The sequence below is a fragment of the Hyperoodon ampullatus genome (assembly GCF_949752795.1).
Source record: "Hyperoodon ampullatus genome assembly, chromosome: 1".
Lineage (NCBI taxonomy): Eukaryota > Metazoa > Chordata > Mammalia > Artiodactyla > Ziphiidae > Hyperoodon > Hyperoodon ampullatus.
This window is the reverse complement of record NC_136914.1, coordinates 59,661,326-59,675,743: the sequence shown is the minus strand read 5'-3', so window position 1 is coordinate 59,675,743 and position 14,418 is coordinate 59,661,326. Positions and strand designations below refer to the sequence as shown.

Genomic DNA, 14,418 nt, shown 5'->3' with positions numbered 1-14,418 from the left:
ACTAGCTTACTCCAGAGGTTTTAATTACCTTAACATACTCCACCGTTACATTCACTTAGGGAAAGAGACTGGTTTTGTCAGTGCTTATTAAGTCAGTAGGAAGTGTAGACTGAAAGAAAAACCACACAACGGGAAGGTTGTGAGTTAAGTTTTATTCGAGGACTGTAGCCCAGAAGATAGCCTCTCAGAGAGCTCTGAGGAACTGCTCTGGAGAGATAAGGGAGGAGCCAGGATATATATGAACTTTTTTGCCGGGAAAACATGTAGTCGAGTATAAAAAGATTACTGCTATTCATAAAGAAGAGACCTCTCAAGTTAATGATTTTAGTGTTTTTCTATGTATGGGAAGAGGCAAAAATCTGGGGTCATGTGAAATTTTTTCTTAGAAATACATGTTAACTATCTAGGGGCCAATATACCCAAATGTTTCCTGGTTTTCTCCATCCGGAATTCCCCTCAGGGCTCACTGTCCGTGGGTGACTATAGTAGCTAATGGCTTGATCCTTGTAGAACTGGAATGGCAGGCAACATTTTTTTTCTTTACAGAAGGTAACTATATAAACAACTGAAAAATGCCACAAGATACTCTCTGAATAAGTACAAACTAAAACTATAAAGGGCACAGTGAGATCAGAGCTTTGTAAGGCTAATCGGGAAAACCTGCCTAGCATCAGAGTGCTCAGAATGGGATGGGTATAATCAGGTTGAGTTCAAGGGTTAGTATTCTCTGATGTGAATATGTAAGGTTCATTACAACTAAACCAGGATCTACTATGCACACTGAATTAACTACTACTACTAATAAAGCTAATATGATTGAGCAGTTAATATTTGCCAAGCCTGCAACACAGATGCAGGGAGATTAAACTTAACCAAAGTCATACCACAGTAAGCGTTTTGGAGTTAGGACTCGCATCCAAGTCTGTCTGGCCCCAGATCATTTTTAGTACAGTACTTCCTCTTTTAAAGATTATAAGAGAATGCCCACCATTACCACTTAACTAGTGTCGTTCTGGAAATACTAGTTGATGAAGTAAATAAGAGAAAGAAGACGCAGAAATATTGGAAAAGGGGGAGCAAATTGTTGCAGGTGATATGATTGTGTACCCAGAAAACCCTAGAAAAAAGAACTCAGCAGGGTGAATGATTACAAAATGAGTATATATGTACATTGCTAGCTTTCTATATGAAGTGTAACAGAAACTATAATGGAGGAAAAGATCTCATGTAGAATAGTATTTAAAAACAAAACACAGTATAAATAAGAAACCTGAAGGACCCAGAAGAAGAAAAGTTTGACTCTATTGAGAAATATAAAAGATGTTAAATAGAAAGGTATATATTCATGAATAACATTCAGTTTCATCTAGAAAAAATCTGCATCTCAGAATAACGAGGGAAATTCTGAAAAAAGTAAGGGTAGGGCTTCCCTGGTGGCGCAGTGGTTGAGAGTCCGCCTGCCGATGCAGGGGACATGGGTTCGTGCCCCGGTCCGGGAGGATCCCACATGCCGCGGAGTGGCTGAGCCCGTGAGCCATGGCTGCTGGGCCTGCGCATCCGGAGCCTGTGCTCCGCAATGGGAGAGGCCACAACAGTGAGAGGCCCGCGTATCGCAAAAAAAAAAAAAAAAAAAAAAAAAAAAAAAAAGTAAGGGTAGTAGTGGTGAGGAAGAGTGTTAATTATTTTGGTACTGTTTAGTAATATTGTTTTACTAAGAATTTGGTACTGAAGAAGAAAGTCAAATTATTCAGTTCTATTAGAGTTTGATAGACCTAAAGTAGACCTAAAGATGTATGGGAATTCAATTTATAATAAAGAAGATATTTTAAATGAGTGGTTTGGACCAACTGCCTGTTTAGGAAGAAAATAAGACTAGATCTCTATCTCGCTCCTTACATTCCTTATGCCAGATATACACACTGGCAACCACCCTCATGGCTGTGGCCGTTTAATTTTGGAAAGGTGCTGTAAGCAGGCAGGTGCTCCACGAGTGCCCTGTGCAAGCAACCCAGCACCAGTGTTCTTACCTCCAACTACTTTATATCCACATGTTAACTGGGTGCTGGCTGAAAACTAGGGTTTGTAACCCTAGTCTTACATCAGCATTTAATTCCAGACAGATAAATTGTAATGTGAGAAAGTTCTAGAAAAAGTATAGGTGAATTTATTCATTAGCTTGTAGTAGGGAAGACCTTTCCAAACAGAAGACAAACTCAAAATCCTTAAAAGAAAGATTTACTTGTGGTATTATTTTTTTTATGTATCAGGGACAATTTTTCCCAGTTTCTGCTTAAACAACACGACAGAGGGCTAAATTCCTTAATTTATAAATAGCTTATTCAAATTGATAAGAAAAAGAATAATTCAATAGAAGGAGAGGAACAGATAAAAAAGAAAATTTACATATAAGAGGATGTACAGGCTCATTTTATAATTTTTTTAAATAAATTCTTTCAGGATTTGTTTATTTCATTCGTAGTGGAATTAGTTTATTCTTTTTCCTTTTTTTGGCCGCGTTGGGTCTTTGTTGCTGTGCGCGGGCTTTCTCTAGTTGTGGCGAGCGGGGGCTACTGTTAGTTGCGGTGCGCAGGCTTCTCATTGCGGTGGCTTCTCTTTGCAGAGCATGGGCTCTAGGCGTGTGGGCTTCAGTAGTTGCAGCACGCGGGCTCAGTAGGTGCAGCACGTGGGCTCTAGAGTGCAGGCTCAGTAGTTGTGGCACATGGGCTTAGTTGCTCCGCAGCATGTGGGATCTTCTCAGACCAGAGATTGAACCTGTGTCCGCTGCATTGGCAGGTGGATTCTTAACCATTGCGCCACCACAGAAGTCCTCATTTTATAATTTAAAATGCAGCTCAGAAAGATAGTGTTATCCCCCAGTAGCTTTGCAAATTTTTTTTTTTTTTTTTTTTTTTTTTTGCGGTACGCGGGCCTCTCACTGTTGTGGCCTCTCCCGTTGCGGAGCACAGGCTCCGGACGCGCAGGCCCAGCGGCCATGGCTCACGGGCCCAGCCGCTCCGCGGCATGTGGGATCTTTCCAGACCGGGGCACGAACCCGTGTCCCCTGCATTGGCAGGCGGACTCTCAACCACTGCACCACCAGGGAAGCCCTGCAAAAATTTTAAAAATTAAATGATAGCGGGGATGGCAAGAATATCACTATATCTATCTGTCTATCTATCTATCTATCTATCTATCTATCTAGTTGGTGAGAGTTTAAATGGGTACAACCTTTGTGAAGGGCAATTTGACAATATTCAGCCCAAAATTTTAAATGCATGTATTTCTTTGTAGAACCACTGCTAGGAATGTATCCTATAGATATGGTCCCAAAAGATTTATGTATAAGGATGTTCATTGCAGTGTCATTTATAATAGCAAAAAGTTAGAAACAACAAAAATGTAATGGTTAAGCACATCCATATAACAGAACAGTATATGTCAGAGTAAAAAAAAAAAAAAAGTTCTATGTTGATAAGGAAAGACGACCAAAATATATTAAGTGAGAAAAGCAAAGTCCATAGTAGTATATTTAGTATGATCCCATTTATGCAAGGTGAGATACACACACCCCCCCCAGCATCTGTTTATATTTAAATTTTTTTTCTGGAGGGAAACAAGAGCTATAGATAATGATTGCCTTTGGAGACAACCATTTGGAGATGGAAGGGAGAGAGGCTTTCAATTTGTGACTTTCTGAATTTTCTAACTATATATGTGTATTACTTTTTTTTTTATAAATGTCAGTTTATCTGGGTAGTAAGATTTTTTTCTGATTATGAGAAAATCCTAATGTAAAAATAATTCTCAGGATCTTCTGTAAGTCAGGATAATGTCCTGTAAAATGCAAACATTGTCTCTCCACAAACATAAGAAAAACTGAGCACACTTACACATTTGTGTGAAAATGTACAATCATGAGACTTTGCTTTTAATAACTTCTCTATTTTGTGGTGTCCTATTATTTCTATGGAAATGGGCTTAATGCATGTAAAGTGGCAGGTAACTGAAGATATTTCTTTTTCATTTTAATAGAATATTTCTGATCATACCCATGTTATAAAACACAATAATTTAATACATAGGAAATTTTGAACTATAGTTAACCAAAAACAGTTTTTAAAAAATCATTTTAATCACAATTTTTCCATAGATACTCTTATTAACATTTAGAGTTTTTTCTTTTTACAGTCCTTTGTGTATAAGTATAATATTTTCAAAAATAATTAGGATCATATTGTATATACAATTTGTTTTATGGTTTAAAAAAGTTAACACTATAAGCATTTCTCATGTCATTAAGAATATAATACTTTTATACTATATAACATTCCATCTGTGTAATACTCCCATCTCATGGATAAATCATTTTTAGTCATCCCTGTTGTTGGACATTTTGGTTACTTCCAAGTTTTCACTCTTACCAATAGTGAAATCGTGTATGTTGAACATCTTTGTACATCATAGTTTAAGTCTCTGAGTTCCGAGATATAGAATTTATCTATCAAAGAGTATGTGCTTTTTAAAAGGTTTTAGACACATTTTTTTGTTTTTTTTTAATTTTTTTCTCTTACTTTTTCTTTTTTTATTTTGTTGTGGACACATTTTACCAGGTTATTTTTCAGGAATATTGAACCAGGTGTTACTCCTTCCAGGAGTGTCTGTCTCAGATGTCAATACTGACAGAAACCGGATTCTTTTGTTTTTTGTTTTTTTCATTTTATCTAATTAGGAAAGATATGTTTGTCATTTTCATTTGCATCTTAGCTCTTTCATTGAGAATTACACTGCATTCAATCACATACTTTAAAATGTGAACTTGTTAAGGGATTTGAGTAAAATTGACCACAAGAATAGCTGTATATTAAGTAATTAGAATATTTAATATAGGTGAGAAAGCTTTCAACTAAGCCAGACTTGAATCTCATCTGGCCTACCACCTTCAACTTGTTATTTTTAACAAGAGAGAGTTTTAATAAGAGAGAAGTTTTTGTTACTGTGACTCATGACAACTTTCCTTTATTTAATAGCATGAATACAACAGTGTTTGAGAGCCCCTTCCAGTGTGATCCTGATGCTGCCAAAGCCATTGTGGATGCTGTAAGTAAAGGTTTCCTTGAAAAAGAACATGCCTGGTGGCCAAAAAATATGGTGTTGAATGGGGAGGGAAAGTACCTTCAATAAATATTTGAGGATGTCCTGTACACATATTACAATGTGAGATCTTGAAATTACAAGCCATAAATACAAGAAGACATTTGACTGAGGGGAAACCTGAGGAGGGTCCTAGTCAACACTATATTGGGCAGATAACAAAGTAGGACAATTTGTAAAAATCAAAATGACTCCAGAATGTTCTAAGTAACCCAAGTGCCTGGGTACTTATCATAAGCCATTTTTTCACAAAAGTACCAATGGGAACTTACTTGACTTGGTCATAGCAAGGAATGAGAAAGTTACCAAATTTCAGGTACCATTGCAGGAGTGGTTTATAGTCCTAGAGGAGAATTTCATGTGAGGAAGTAAACTGTCCATCAAAGAAATAATTTTGTTTTTGTATTATTTTTAATGATCTGATTTGTATTAACCTAAAGACTGAAGATTGTCTAAAATTATTCTTATTTACAATATTAAATAAGGAAAACAAATGAAAATGAGGTCTGACTTTACAGCCTTGTAAACAGGGTAATACAAGGGAAAAGGACAATTTAATGATGAAGGCAATATATTTAGATTTATTTTTATTTATATATGAATTTTGACAAAGTTGAGATGAATAAGATAAATTGGAAGGGAAAAGCCATTGGTTAACAATCATAACTTTTCAATGAGAACATTCTGCCTACATTTTATATATATGTGTGTATATATAAAACCTTTATATATACATATGTTGGTTTTTTAATTCTTTATTTCAAAAAGCAGGGTTTTTTTTATTGGAGTATAGTTGTTTTACAATGTTGTGTTAGTTTCTGCTGTAACAAATTTATTTTTATTATTTATTCTCCTGTATGTCATTAAAAGGTAAGAGGTTTGAATTTGTTAGCACTTCTTAGCAGTAGAGCAAGCTCTGCATTGTTACTATCTATTGTAAATTATTTTTAGGACCTAAAAATTGGGATGGTTGTCTTCTGTTTAGATTCCTTTTAATTTTTGTATCAGTATACTTTTTTAGCTTATTCTTTTTCTGGGATTAGACTAATACATTTTAACATTTTATTTTAGTTACCACCACCATGTGAGTCTGCCTGCACAATACCAACAGATGGTAAGATCTATATCTAGTAAAATTACATTAAACATTATGCATATGTGTGGGAAAATTACATCTATATCTATAGATACATCTTACATACCACATACATACAGAGAAAGAGAAGGATGGGAAGAAGAAGCATTTTTAGAGTTCTGTAGCATATGTGGGAAGAAAAATGGCTGTACATACCACCTTTAGGGCCACCCCTGTGACAGCATGACCATGACCCACTGTTCTCGGAGTTCCTGGTAGATGCCTTGTGGAGGTCGGAGGAGGCTGGGCTCTTCGTCCCCATCTGGCCCCAGGCTGCTTCACCCAGGAAACAGTTCTTTCCACCTTTAGATGTTAGAATTCTCTGTAAGGTTCTTCTGGTGAGAATTGCATGTCCATAGGATCAGCATCAAGAGTAAAGAAGCCCAAAAGAAAACACTGGTAAATTACCTGTTTTTGCTGTAGTGAAGCTTTGCATGTATGTAGGTTTGTTTTAATGTAATTCATAGGAGGATACATTAAAGCAAACATATTATTTATTGTTATATGTTGGGTGTAATTTTGATTTCTAACAGGGATTCTAATTTTTTCTTTTCCCTGACTACAGTGGATAAGTGGTTCCATCACCAGAAAAACTAAGGACATTTCTCTGGAATACAAGCTGATATTGCTGCATCCTTTTCATCTGAAAGCATTAGATGCAAAAGTAGTAACTTTTCCAAGCTTTAAATTTATAGAACTAATCAATCAAATTCTGCTGTGACCAATCCAATATATCCATACTGTTATCCATCTAAAAGCATCTTTCATATCAACTAAGATAACTTTTAGTTCCTGCTTAAATATCAAGACAGTTGTAGTTTGGAAGCCATCTGTGAATAAATGTCCAAGATAAGTATGTATTGGATGTATATGTTTGCCATGTGTTAGGAAATAAAATTATTTTATTGAAACTTGGTTTATGATATTTTTATTTTAATCTGAAGCCTAACACTACCAAGCAGGCTTGGGTGCTGTTTGGTATTTGTTTTCTGTGAATGATCTTATAATTCACTTTTATTTATTAGACTAAAACTGACTTTTTTTGTAGGCACCTGAAAATGAAATCCCTTATATTTACAGCAGTCTTGACACTATACTCTTACCTAATTACTATCATCCCACTGTGAGCCATCAGCCAAGATCGTTTTGTGATTAAATTCGTGGCTTTGGAGCTGTGCAGACCTGCGTTTTTAATCCTAGCCCGTCTACTGATTTAGCTCTATAATCTCAGGTCAGTGTTGGCATCCACTGACTGTTTTCTCAATCAAGTTGTGATTTTCTTGGTTGTTGGTATGATGGGTGATTGTTAATAATATCCTAGACATTTTGTCTGTTATGTTAGGAGACACTAGGATCCATTTAAATCTTTTAGCAGGCATCACCCTATTTAGGGTTAGCACATGGATCTTGGCCTGCTTTTGTGGACTGTGGTTTCAATGGCAGTTTAATTTTCAGCAGCTTTGCAGTGTTATTTTGGTCAGCTTGGTTTATCTGGTGCCACTGGGGCTTCTGTTGGTTCCTGCTGGTGCTGCCTGAGGGGACTGAGTATCTCTTGGTAGAGGAGGAGAGTCTTAGGCTACAGGGATAAAGAAGCTTCCTGAACTGGTCTACCCATTATAGCTGGATTTCTCCCTCAGGCTCAGCTCACCCGCCTACCTAGGTAACTCTTGGTGGAAAAGGGGAGTCTCAGGCCTTGTGGGGAAGGAGAGTGCCTCCCTGGTTGTTTATTTCTGCCTGGGCTCCCAATGAGCCCCTTTGCCAGGTAGTGTCGTGCCCACCAGAGGGATCCCCATTCCCTATGGGGGAGGTGGAGGAATGAGCCTATCTGGACTGCCTTCTGTTGCTAGGTTAGGGTTTGGGAAGGACTCTTCTCCTCCTCCTGGTGGTGGTAGGATGCATGTGCCCTGTCACTGCTGTTCTCTGGTCCTGGGGGCCCAAACCAGCTTGCCTTCTTAGCACCTTTCAGAGTTCTTGGTTGTGTCTTGTCATCTCCAGGGTTCATAGCTGTGCTTAGCAGGAGAAGTAGGAAAAACATGTCTATGCCTTCTTGTCTGGTCCAGGACCAGAAACATCAGCATTCAGATTTTAGTAATATTTCTCTTATTCCTTTCATAAGTTCTGTTTTTAAATGCTGCCCCAGTCATTGTAATATATGATTTCTGAAGTGATTTGTTAGGATAAGAAATGTGTTTTCTAATGAAAGACTGTACAAAGTGGGGAGCTTCACAAGTATTGGTCCAATAAATAGGAATCATCCGCCCAAATTTATGGAAAGGAAAGAGGATAGAACACTAGTCAGAAGAAATGTCAGCAATAGTTCTCCTGTATGAGATCCTCTGTAGAAAGCTTCCGCTCCTCTGTTCAGGTAAGAAATGTAAAATACTCTTGTATTCACTTGCTAGGCAACCATAACCAAGTACCACAAACTGGATGGGCTAAACAAGAGAAATGTATTGCCTCACTGTTCTGGAAGCTAGAAGTCCGAGATCCAGGTATCAGCAGGCCCATGCTCCCTCTGAAGGCTATTGGGAAGGATCTGTTCCAGGCCTCTCCCTGCTTTTGATAGTTCCTGGCTTGTGGCAGCATAACCCTAATGTACACAAGGTGTTCCCCCTGTGTGCTTGTTTCCAAATTTCCCCTTATAAGGACATCAGGGGAAAGAATTCCCTGGGGTCCAGTGGTTAGGACTGTGCTTTCACTGCCATGGGCCTGGATTCAATCCCTAGTCTGGGAACCACAGGCTGTGTGGCACGGCCAAAAAGAAAAAAATACGAACATCAGTCAGGGCTTCTCTGATAGTGCAGTGGTTAAGGATCCACCTGCCAATGCAGGGGACACGTGTTCGAGCCCTGGTCCGAGAAGATCCCACATGCCACGGAGCAACTGAGCCTGTGCACCACAACTACTGAGCCTGTGCTCTAGAGCCCACGAGCCACAACTACTGAGTGCACGTGCTGCAACTACTGAAGCCCGCGCACCTAGAGCCTGTGCTCCGCAACAAGAAGCCCACTCACTGCAACAAAGAGTAGCCCCCGCTCGCCACAGCTAGAGAAAGCCTGTGCACAGCAATGAAGACCCAACGCAGCCAAAAAATTTAAAAAATAAAATAAATAAACTGAAAAATAAAATAAATAAATAAAAAAATTAAGTATATGACACAATGGTTCTTCCTATAAAAAAAAAAAAGATACGTGCACCCCAGTGTTCACTGCAGCAGTATTTATAACAGCCAAGGTATGGAAGCAACCTAAATGTCCATTGACAGAGGAATGGATAAAGATGTGGTACATTTATACAATGGAATATTACTCAGCCATAAAAAAACAATGAAATAATGCCATTTGCAGCAACATGGATGGACCTACAGATTATCATACTAAGTGAAGTAAGTCAGACAGAGAAAGACAAACATCATATGTTATCACTTATATGTGGAATCTAAAAAAATGATACAAATGAACTTATTTACAAAACAGAAACAGACTCAGACTTGGAAAACAAACTTATGGTTACCAAAGGGGAAAGGTGGAGGGGAGGGATAAATTAGGGGTTTGGGATTAACATATACACACTATTATATATAAAACAGATAATCAACAATGACCTACTGTACAGCACAGGAAACTCTACTCAGTATTCTGTAATAACCTATATGGGAAAATAATCTGAAAAAGAATGGATATATGTATAAGTGAATCACTTTGCTGTACACCTGAAAGTAACACAACATTGTAAATCAACTACACTCCAGTATAAAATAAAAATTAAATTAAAAAAAAATTTTAAATGTAATCTCAGCAACACTGCATGATCAATACAATTTTTCAGGTAAGGGAATCTGAAGCGTTGGCCCAGTTGTAGAAAGGGTCCGAATGAGAACTCCAATTAGAAATTCAAAATTCATTTTCACCATCCCTGAGCCCAGGCCTGCATGTGCTGCAGCTGTAATGGCAATTATGTCCTATCTAATCAGCATATTTGCTACGTAAGGGCTTATATTGTGCTTTTGCACAGAATGTTCTTTACATTTAGAACAGCTGCCCTTACTGCTTTCTGGGAGTCTAGGCCAAAGGGAATTTGCCTTTACACTGACAAGAATGCTGTGCGAATTGCTTCATGATAGCAAGTATTTACTGAAGAGTTATTGAGTCGATTGCCACAGAGTTTATTGCTCCCTCTGTCTCTCTTTGGGATCTTTCCCTTAGTTATTACAAAATCTTTAACAGAAAATATTTGCCAGAAATAAGATTAAGCAATGAACACCACAAGGGTATGTGGCAATCTGAATTTTTAAAAAAGCCTGAGAGCAATTTGGCAATCTCTATCAAAATTTTAAATTTGTCTTTATACTTTGAGTCAGCAATTCTGCTCTAAGAATTCATTCTAGTTAACTAAGAATAGTCAACCGGGCACACAGCCTATGGCAGCTTTGTTAAGTATAGCAAAACCTGGAAAAATATCTAGCAGTCCAGTTGAGGAATGGCTAAATATTCGTACATGTAGCAGTCAATGAAGTCACTGCATGGGCTGATAAGGAAAAGATGTTCAAAATACCTAAGTGAAAAGAGAAAAAGTTGTAGTACTCTATAGCTGCCAGCTATGGCCTGTGGGCCAAATCCAGCCTGCCAGAGGTTTGGTAAAAACACTTTATTGGAACACAGTCACACCCGTTCATTTATGAATTGCTGTGACTGCCTTCCAGCTACAATGAAGAGAGAATTTAGTAGTTGGGATAGAGACCACATGACCTGCAAAGTCAAAAATATTTACTATTTGACCCTTTACCAAAACCATTTGCCAATCCCTGCTCTATCCTATGATGCTATTTGTGTTTTTACAAAGGGAGCACTGTGGGGAAAGAGACACATTAATGGATATGCTTGTATGGGTATAGACAATTTCTGGGGACAGACAAACAAAAATAAACCACAGCCAACAATGGTTATCTCAGGGAGTGGGAATGAGTTACGTGCGGAAGAAGTCAGGCCCATGGAGTTTCCTTCCACTTTGTAAGCTCCTATGCTCTTTTTTTTTTTAAATTTATTTATTTGTTTTTCTTTTTGGTTGTGTTGGGTCTTCGTTGCTGTGTGCGGGCTTTCTCTAGTTGAGGCGAGCGGGGGCTACTCTTCGCTGCAGCGCCCAGGCTTCTCATTGCGGTGGCTTCTCTTGTTGTGAAGCGTGGGCTCTAGGCACGAGGGCTTCAGTAGTTGTGGCACACAGGCTCAGTGGTTGTGGCTCGCGGGCTGTAGAGTGCAGGCTCAGTAGTTGTGGCGCACGGGCTTAGTTGCTCCGTGGCATGTGGGATCTTCCCGGACCAGGGCTCGAACCCATGTCCCCTGCATTGGCAGGTGGATTCTTAGCCACTGTGCCACCAGGGAAGCCTGTAAGTTTCTATGCTCTTTGAATTGTTTTTCTAAAATCATGTATAAAATTTTAAATTTTTTTAAAGAAAATCAAATGAAGTAGGAGAAGGACACCAGTGGACAGTGCTCAGCACAGCTAGTGGCAGGGGGCTTCTCTCTCTCTCTCTCTCTCTCTATATATATATATGTGTACATATGTGTATATATGTTATATATATATCATATATATGTTACATATATATACATATATATGTAACATGATATATATAATATATATACTTATATATGGATATACACATGTGTATATATATTATATATACTTTAGACATACAGAATAAGGACTGGGAGGGACTGAGCCCTGGAATCTACTTTTTAACCAGTTCCCCAGGTGATTCTAACATCGCCTATGTTTGAAACCACTGCTCTAGTCGTAAATTTCAGAGATCAGGAAAAATTTCTCATGGGGTTGTAGTTATGATCAGCATGCAATAACCCAGCAAACATCTATCACAGCAACAGCAGCAAATGATAATAGCGCCCATTTGTGAACACTTCCTAAGTGTCAGGCCCTGTGCTATAGGCTCTGTGTGCTTCATCTCGTGGGCATCCTTGTCCTGTTCCTCATCTTAGAGGAAATGCTTTCAGCTTTTCACCATTGAGTTTAATGCTGGCTGTAAGTTTATCATATGTGGCCTTTATTATGTTCAGATAAACCTACAGATGTTGGCCGTAGGTTTATCACATATGGCCTTTATTATGGCCTTTATTATCATATATGGCCTTTATTATGTTCACTGTATACTGACTTTGTTGAGAATTTTTAGCATAAATGGATGTTGAATTTTGTCAAAAGCTTTTTCTGCATCTATTGAGACAATCATATGATTTTCATTCTGTAATTTGTTACTGTGATGCATCACACTGACTGATTTGTGGATGTTGAACCATCTTGCATCCCAGGGATAAATCCCACTTGATGATGGTGTATGATCCTTTTAATGTATTGTTGATTTATTTAATGTATTTTATTTGTTTTTAAAATTACACAAAATTTTTAAAATTAATTTTTTTGGAGTATAATTGCTTTACAATGTTGTGTTAGTTTCTACCATACAGCAAAATGAATCAGCTATACATATATATATATATCCCCTCTTTTTTGGATTTCCTTCCCATTTAGGTCACCACAGTACATTAAGTAGAGTTCCCTGTGCTATACAGTATGGTCTCATTAGTTATCTATTTTATACATAGTATCAATAGTGTATATGTGTCAGCCCTAATCTCCCAATTCCTTCCATTCCCTCTTCCCCCTTGGTATCCATACATTTGTTCTCTACATCTCTGTCTCTATTTCTGCTTTGCAAATAAGATCATATATACTATTTTTCTAGATTCCACATATATGCGTTAATATACGATATTTGTTTTTCTCTTTCTGACTTACTTCACTCTGTATGACACTCTCTAGATCCATCCACATCTCTACAAATGACCCAATTTCATTCCTTTTTATGGCTGACTAATATTCCATTGTTATATGTACCACATCTTTATTGATTCCTCTGTTGGTGGACATTTAGGTTGCCTCCATGTCCTGGTTATTGTAAATAATGCTGCTATGAACATTGGGGTGTGTGTGTCTTTTTGAATTATGGTTTTCTCTGGGTATATGCCCACTAGTGGGATTGCTGGGTCATATGGTAGTTCTATTTTTAGTTTTTTAAGGAACCTCTATACTGTTTTCCACAGTGGCTGTATCAATTTACATTCCCACCAACAGTGCATGAGGAGAAAATATTTGCAAATGAAGCAACTGACAAAGGATTAATCTCCAAAATATGCAAGCAGCTCAATATAAAAAAAAAACCCAATCAAAAAATGGGTGGAAGACTTAAATAGACATTTCTCCAAAGAAGATACACAAATTTTAATATGTTAAAAATTCAAAAATTACAGATAAAGTCCTCCTTGCTTGCTGTCAATCCTACTCCCTTCTTAGAGATTAACCACTATCAGTTCAGTATGAATCTTTCTTGATTTTTCTCTATGCTTTTACACACATTTATCTGAATATAAATATACAATTTAGTATTTTTTAAGTACGTATGGGATCATAGTTATATACATTTTGAAATTTCATGATTTTATAGATGCTACCTAATTCTTTTAAACTGGTGTAAAGATAATACAGATGTATTGTTGAACACATATTCTTAATCCACTCCATGAGACATGTTCCTGAAATCTAATGTGTTGTAGGTAGCTGGGATGCTGATTACAAGTTGGAGAATAGAAGGGGGCCAGGCAAGAAAGGTAGGCAAGGATCAGATAATGAAAGGCCTTGCTAAGGAGACCCTGGACTTTAAGAGGCCCTCGAGAGGCACCAACAGTTTTTAAAACTGGAAAGAACTATTATCTTATTTCCGTAATGGGTACAGAAGTATTCAAGGAATCCTGGTGATCTGCAATGCTGTTTGATAATATCTACCCCTCCCCACCATACCCTTCTCATTAGGAAATATTCAAGCATATTTATTGAATGCATGACTCCTCTATAAATACTGGAATGGTCATGGTGTGATATGCCATTTGAACATGTTCCACAAGCATTTGCTGGGTGGCCCTATAGGAGGCAGTGGAGGGGAGTACAAAGTGGTGTAGTGGCTTCCAAAGCAGGGTCCAGGGCTCTCTGGATGTGCTAGAGCGCCCTCCAGTGGAGCCATTAAAAATCTAGGAGATGATTTCCAAGTACCACTGGACTGCAAG

At 37.9% G+C, this 14,418-nt stretch overlaps 1 protein-coding gene across 1 annotated transcript in view; it reads left to right on the top strand.

Annotated features, from left to right (window-relative positions):
* Positions 1-7,008, top strand: part of PPA1 (inorganic pyrophosphatase 1) — a gene marked incomplete at its 5' end in the record, with an annotated part of 45,597 nt that extends 38,589 nt beyond the window's left edge. Inside the window, 3 exons of the mRNA XM_079696300.1 lie at positions 5,028-5,097; positions 6,223-6,265; positions 6,852-7,008. Of these exons, the coding sequence (XP_079552426.1) occupies positions 5,028-5,097; positions 6,223-6,265; positions 6,852-6,883 (145 nt within the window). The 3' untranslated portion in view covers positions 6,884-7,008. The remainder of the gene's footprint in view (positions 1-5,027; positions 5,098-6,222; positions 6,266-6,851) is intronic.
* Positions 7,009-14,418: the final 7,410 nt, after the last annotated feature.